The 7,709-nt window shown below is 35.4% G+C and overlaps 1 protein-coding gene across 1 annotated transcript in view; it reads left to right on the top strand.

Moving 5' to 3' along the window:
• The first annotated feature begins 342 nt into the window (after nucleotides 1–342).
• mpl (MPL proto-oncogene, thrombopoietin receptor) overlaps nucleotides 343–7,709 on the top strand; it is a 17,261-nt gene continuing 9,894 nt past the window's right edge. The window contains exons 1-4 of the mRNA XM_016670792.1: nucleotides 343–400; nucleotides 3,208–3,342; nucleotides 3,710–3,852; nucleotides 4,547–4,724. Coding sequence (XP_016526278.1) covers nucleotides 343–400; nucleotides 3,208–3,342; nucleotides 3,710–3,852; nucleotides 4,547–4,724 — 514 coding nt within the window. The remainder of the gene's footprint in view (nucleotides 401–3,207; nucleotides 3,343–3,709; nucleotides 3,853–4,546; nucleotides 4,725–7,709) is intronic.

Below are 7,709 nucleotides of genomic sequence, written 5' to 3'. Positions count from 1 at the left end.
CTTCGAACATGTGAGGAAAACACCATTGGCCCAAGGTTTATTTATAACTCACATCATTCAAAATTTTATGTTAAAGAACTAGTTTGGGTGAACTTTTGACCCTGATGATGTGAGCCCTATGAAGATTTTATACCAATGTGTTACTGTGTTGTCTGACCATATAATATGCTTTACATACATTAAGCAGATTTAATGTAAATAATGTATAAAAGTTTTGATACATGTTGAAAACTGAACCAAACACATTTCATAAACCCTCGAGCATGAATTTAGACACAACTCAGGATCTCATAGAGGATATTGAGCAAGAATATTACACAAGCATTTTGCTGGTCGATCACAATGGACATATTGGGCACCCCTGATTTAGAGCATCAGTCATTCAACCAAGAGGTGTGTGGTAACTCTGGAGGAGCTACAGAGATCCATAGCTCAGGTGGGAGAATCTGTTGGCAGAGATACCATTAGTCATGGACTCATTAGTTTCCAGACTAATAGACTAATTTGCAATGTTTTATCACATAAAGTCCCAAAGAAATACAAGGCAAGCAGTTAATTTTTCAGCAGGATGACAACTCAATGCTTCAGATTCACTGAGGATCTCCTGGAGTGGCCCAGTCCAGACATGAATCCAACTGAACATCTCTGGAGAGGCCTGGAAATGGCTGACGGACATCTACCATCCAACCTGATGGAACTTGGGAGAAACTGCATAAACATAGGGGAGCTAAACTTGAGGTATCATATTCTAAAACACTTATGGCTGCAATTGCTGCCAGTGGTGGATCAACAAAGTATTATGCAAGGGTTTTGGATGCTTATGTAACTTATTTCTTTGGTTTTCTAGTTTTAATAAATTGGCAAAACACTCAAAAACAATTTCTCACATTGTCTTAATTTGGTATTTGTGTGCAGAATTTTGAGGAAATGTCATGAAATTTGTAATAAGTCTGTAACATAACAGAATGTGGAAAAACTGAAGCCCTGTGAATACTTTCCAGATGCACTTGTTAAAAGAAATCTGTGGCTGTAATGTGACATAAAACTTTTTCAACGTTTGCAGAGCACTATGAAAGAACACTGTTAGATCTCAAAGACAAACTTTCTGGCGTACCAACCCTGATATGATTAGTAGCTGCTGCATCTACCAGTGTGGTTGGTGAAGCCGCCATTATTTGGTTGATCAGAGCCAGCAACAGATCTGTCATCTGTAAAGCATTGCAGGAAAGGAAAGCATTGCAATTCAGCTGTACATTTTTTTGTAATAAACATCTTCTGGTTCCATCTTACTTCTTTCAAATAATAAAACAGTATGCCTACACCTGATTATCTTCTGTTAATCAAATGGAGTTCATACTGTAGCACTAAATGTTCAGGTGATGTCAAGATAACCTCTCCCCTCAAAAAAAAAAAAAAAAACATTTTAAAAATGTCTTGTTTTCAGAAACTCGGATAAGAGGTGGTTTAATCAGTTTGTGGTAGACATTTTTTTTATTTTTTTTACCAGCCATTTTATTTTTCTGTTCAGAAGTTTCATTTTAAGCAGCAGTGCTTAGTGTGAGAAAGTCCCTTTTAGAAATAGAAAATTTGAAATAGAAACATGTTTTTATTCCTCAGTGGGGAAATTCAGATGCATCAGCAGCAGTGACATGCAAAACGAATGCATGCAGATTAGCACAAAGGTAAAAACATACAACTGATCATTTAACTTTTCAGTATTTAATGAAATGAAACTATAATTACACAAAATGTAAACATATTAAGTAAATAAAATATGACTGTTAAGTTTGTTCTTATGGGTATAGGCTGTAATCATATTATGGTGGTTTAGTAAATACATTATAGTAAATAAACGATTAATTGTTTTGTTAGCTTTTTATTTAACATATTCTTCTTTAGTTAGCAAGTTTAGTAGTTCTCTTATATTGATTCCTTACTTCTACTCTTATTTAAGCAGTCTGTCTTTCATTGTTCATGTTAGTGTGGTTTGGCTATTCTGTTGCACTAAAATTGAAGTTTCAACTGATATCAATCTGGGCTTTATTCTTTCAGCCGTTTGGGTCCCACCTTGACCTCCATGACAAGCATGTGACAAGTTATTTAAAATAGGACATTTTGAAAGAAGTAGAAAAACTGTGCAAATACAGCATAGACAAGAGGGAGCGGTGTAACAACTATTATAACGAACTTGCTATAACGTTTACTGTGATACAAAGTCAATATTTAAATGTAATCCACATATTGTTAATATTTGACTTCTGTAGTTTTTAAATTTAAATTTATTTTTTTTATTTGCTCTAACAACAAAATTAGAGCATAAATATGTATTCAGGACAGTTTTAACTTTCCGGCCTCAGTGGCTTCCACAGCACCATCACATTTCTATGTGGGGTGAGTCTGCTTCTGAGGTACAGCATTATTTTTCTGTTGTTGGTCAGGCCTCTGGCAGCAGCATTTTTTTTTAAAGAACTGCTGACTCATGGGGTTTTCTACATACATTTATAAAACACCATCACAATAGTTCAACTGGGTGAAACAAAAAAGATGAAGTAGCATTTGTCCATGCAGTTATAATTGGAAACCCTTAAATGTGGCAGTGATTTTAAAATGGGCATCATTAACTAATTCAGTACAATGTTTTGAAAACATTGTGGCATATGGAATATTTATTATGTTTTATATTATTCCTGCTGCGGCAGTGTTAGATTTAAACGACTGGAAGTTATATTAATGGATTAAAGAGACTCCCCCATAGAGTCCGACCGACTTAATTATTTACAAATCTAGACCCCCTGCACGTTATTGTTCAAATAAGGAAATTTCGCGCGTGCGTACAATGCTGGAGGGCAAAAAGACTATTTTAACATATGATGGTTAGCCGCCGCCGCCGCAGAATAATTCCATTATCTCAATCAAACTTAGACATGTAGATATTATTAAGTTCGTGCTGTGCTTAACATCAAAGGGAGACACGTTAAAGTACAATTCAAAACCACGTCTTTCTCGTTCTCTGTATCAGCGTATGGCTAGCTCGCTGTTACTGTCTCTTACTCTGCAGTTGTAGAGTCACAATGTCTGGGATCATGAGCGCCCCCTGCCATGAGGCAGGTAGAACTGCCTGCCTCACCTCGAGTCTGTTCTCTGCCGTTTCTGATCGCTCCTCAGCACACGACACACGTTACACACACAGTATATTAAATACATAAGCTAAATNTGGAAATCTTTCTGACACGTGTTCTTTTCGTGGAGATGAGTCTGGAGCAATGAAGATCAGGCTCAGCAGCACTGCAGCTCCACTCAAACGATTGTTCTTCAGCAAAGAGATTGAGCTGAAAAAGTCCAGTGAGTATTACTGAGTTACACTTTACTAAAGGAAAACTCTAAGATGTACTTTCTTTGTTTAGAACTTCGAACAGTTCAAACCCTTCCAGGAAGTTGTGTTCATGAGGTCTGTCCTAAGAGATGTACATAATGTGACTATTATTTCTATAAATCTATCAAATGTCTGGTGTATATGTAAGAGAAACAATCATGGATAAACAACAATAGTTTTATTTCAAGAGGTCATCACAGCACACAAATAAATTTAATGGAATCGTTTCTTGTGCTCTATTTCTTCAACAATCCAGTTAGTTATTGATTTTCTCACAGCCTATGTTCATCAGGAAAGTAAGATTTTTATATAATCTTTTGTGATTCATGTTAACAGTTAAAAGTGGCCCACCAAGTCATCTGAAAGGAAAACTGATTAATGACAAGTTGTGCTTGGAGTGGGAAGCTCCTCTCCCGTCTCTGTCAAACCACATGAAGTATGAGGTCAATGTTCAGATCAAAGGAGTTGAAGAGTACACGGTAAGTTAGATCCACCAACAAAAGCTGAGCTGTTCAACAACATAAAAAAACAAGATAGTCACTCTTTCAATGAAAATAACAATGGTGGGCAACATTTTTTTCTTCTGATAAAAAGATTCCCTAAATACTTTTTCTTTCATCTGGAAAAAAGCTAAGGAGTAAAAGAAACTACAAGGACACAAGAAAAAAATACCTAGCATTAGTCAAAAACAAATCTCTCAAATTTTGGTTGTTTTGCTGAATTAATTGTATTTTTTATATAAATATGAAAAAAAAACTAAAGAAGCAGAAGTTCAGAGCTCATCATGAAGGTTCTTATTTTGTTTCTAACGGTTCTAACAGGATGTACAGCCTTATTGTTGTTGGTAATCTGAAAAAGGCCAAAGAATTATATATTAGGTTTTGACAACCCTGTACTCAACGTTAATGTCAATCTTGTCTTGAAAGTTTCATTATCATACCACAAGATGGCGCCAAAAGAGAGAAATTGTCACCTCAACATGATAAATGTTCCAAAATTTTAAATGAATGAAAAATGAAGGTTTCTAAAGTTTTGTATTCATGAGGTACTACAAAACCTTAAACAATGTACCAAAAAATTGAATAAACAAATGAGAATGCAAGCAGCAAATATGAAAAAAAATATAGTATGGCTAAGTATTTATTTAATTATTTATTTTATTTCTTCCCATAGATGACAAAACCGGGAGACACTAGCATGTGTGTGAGTCTTTCATCAGGAAGCCAGTTCAGTGTAAGAGTTAGAGCTCAACCTGATGGGTCGACTTATTCAGGATACTGGAGTGACTGGTCAGATGTCCTCTCAGGTACCAACTCTGATATTTCAGGTAAGTCTGAAATAATGAAAAAATATTAAAGTAAAAATAAAAAAAGCTTTTTAATTTGTTTAGTTTGAAAATGTTTCACAGTTTCATTAAATACAGCACAATGCAGCTGTATATCATTCATCTATCACAACCTAATAAAATGTAAATAAAATGTAGTTTCAATTAAATTTTGCTTCATGAATAAAAACACGGCTGTTTTTATTCATGTAGCTGTTTTTATTCATGTGGCTGTAGAATGTGACAAAGTGGTTCAGTGCGTTTACCACTTCTCCTGTATTCTTATTTCTTATTCATTTACTCTTTCTGTATTACTTTGCAACTTTGCTTCATTCTCTGTCTCGGGTTTGTTTGTGGTGGCATGATGTTGCAGTTTCTGTAAGTGTGAGACAGATTATAAGATCCTTCATCATCCAGAATTTAAAAGTGAAGTCTCAGCTGGGAGGGAATTCTGTACCAAATGTGTTTCTCCTAAACAAGGTTAACAATTTGTCAATTTTTGATCAATATATAATATAAATATAATAATTGATCAGTTATAAACAAAGCAGTACATATGTTAGAACTAAATAAATGTGTCTTTGACCAATACACTGACTTTAAAATTGCGTAGAACTCTGTATGTCACAAGATCGTGCAGTTTGGCAACTTGAAGTAAAATTGAAGAGATCTTAAATACAATTATTTTTTTCCTTAAGCCATTTAAGTTCTGCATAAGCTGAAAACCTTTACAGAAATATTGTTTTCTGTAAGTATGAGACAGATTATAAGACCCTTCCTCACCCTACCCACATTTCATTCCACTTAGCCATATAGTCCTCATTACACCAACAGAGAAATGGAGCAAGCTGGAAGGCATGATAGTAATAATAATAATAATATTAATAATGATAATGCTGCTTTAGCTGTGGGAGAGCCATGCCACCCTTTTCCTTTCTAAGTTGTAAAGTTCCATAGTGAACCCTTCACTTGTTTCTTACCAAATAAACCGGGATATCTGTAATTTCCTGAATTACCAATCCAGCAGCTCAACCAGGAGAACTAGAAACTTTGGGAAATTTTAAACATTTTACTTGAGAAACAAGCCCAGATTAAAAGGGAATATTTTCCTTGCCCCATTTGATTGGCACCATCAACATCCATCCATCCATTTTCTGAACACCCTTGTCCCTCAGTGGGGTCGGGAGGGGTGCTGGTGCCTATCTCCAGCTAACGTTCCGGGCGAGAGGCGGGGTACATCCTGGACAGGTCGCCAGTCTGTCGCAGGGCACCATCAACAATTAACTTAAAATAAATAACCTAAATCCTTTTTGTATATAAGTTTTAGCATATTGAGTGTAGACATGACCTTCATGCCCACTTTTAAACATGGTGTAGTNGTGCAGTTAGCGAGAGGTTGCGCAATCCCAGGTGAGGCTCAGCTCGGTGCTTCCTCACCGGCTTCGCTTCCAAGCATTTGAATGCGAAAAATCGAAAATTCAGCGATTTTGAAGAAAAAAACCCCCATCAGATTTGGTTAAATTAAATGGAAAATGGGTACTTTATAGTATAAAACACAGAGTGAACATATCTTTATAAATGATTTTATTATTATTATGTTTCCATGATGACAGGTGAGCCTCCCCTGACCGCACGTCACTGATAGAGTCCAAAATCAAACTCCATAAAAAAATCTGTAGAGGGAGCTAAACATCAGGTTAATGACAATGAGGCCTTCAAATCTCAAACAAATGGAGTTAATCACTGAAAATAAATCGTTAAAATAACAGTGGAAACATGGGGGGTGGGAGGGAGACTCCACAGTTATATGTACAATGAGAGTGTTATTGCTGTGATGCCATCAGTAATTGAGAAGGATGCAAATAAGTTCCTAAATGACTTTTTTTTAAAATATATATATATAGAAATAAAAACTCATTTGTTTTACATTGATACATAATTTATGCTGTTTTATGTTTAAAAAAATACCAGTCTCATTTAATATCAAAGACAAACCATAATTGAACATAATTAATATGATCTAAATTTGCCAGGGCTATGAGCAAAGGGGGCCTGCCTCTGTACGTGCGAAATAAAACCAAATGTGCTGTACTGCTGCTGTGCAGCAGGTCAGGATGTGGTTAATCAGCACATATGGTTTTCTGTTTGGGTACATTTTTGTTATTTGTTTTACAGGAGGGCATGACTGTCATTAAATGTAGAACACAGAATTTGAAAGCTTATGAAGTTCTGTGCTTTACATTGTAAAGTACATTATCTTGAAATGGTAAGTCCCAAGTCTTCTAAAGATTATATTGGGTTAACTGTTATAATTCACTTACTAATCTTTTGATGAACACAACAAATAAGAATATCTACAAATACATACAATGGAGATCAAGAGTAACTGGACTCTCCACCAGTCATTTGTTATGCTCTTGTGTCCTAAAAATATGAGGAAAAAAAAACTGTACATTTCTCCTCCCATCTTGCCTTTTTTGGAGTCAGCTTCCACCACAGATAAAGTCCACTACCTCTTATAGGCTGAGCTTTTTAGTTCGACCCTTCTGAACTTGTTAAATCCCACCCACATACAACAACTCAAAACTACATGCAGTAGACACAATAAACACAAACATGAGATGAGCTCAGGACTCGAAGCACACCTCAGTCAATGATGACTCAGCTTTGCATATGGAAGATATTTCTCTTTAGCTTGTGGATCCATTTTGACCTGTTGCCCGTCTTGCACTGCAATGTTGAAAATGAGCAGAATTTGTCAAAGCAAGGTAAGTGTACATGTTGAAATGTTCAGGTGAAGTTTAAATTATATTTACCTCCGTTGCTGTACCGACAGCATTTATTTCTTTTGTTGGAAATTCCTATTAATTCATAGATACATCTATTTTGTGCATTTTAAGTTTGTCAGACTGTGTGTATAAATTTAATTTAATTTAGGTTAAAGTTATTTTTCTCAGAACAAGATAACATCTTGCAGAAGACAAAGGTGAAAAAGATAAAAAAAAAAAAAAA

The sequence above is a fragment of the Poecilia formosa genome, unplaced genomic scaffold (assembly GCF_000485575.1).
Source record: "Poecilia formosa unplaced genomic scaffold, Poecilia_formosa-5.1.2 Scaffold38, whole genome shotgun sequence".
Taxonomy (NCBI): Eukaryota; Metazoa; Chordata; class Actinopteri; order Cyprinodontiformes; family Poeciliidae; genus Poecilia; species Poecilia formosa.
This window is presented reverse-complemented; position numbering and strand designations above follow the sequence as displayed.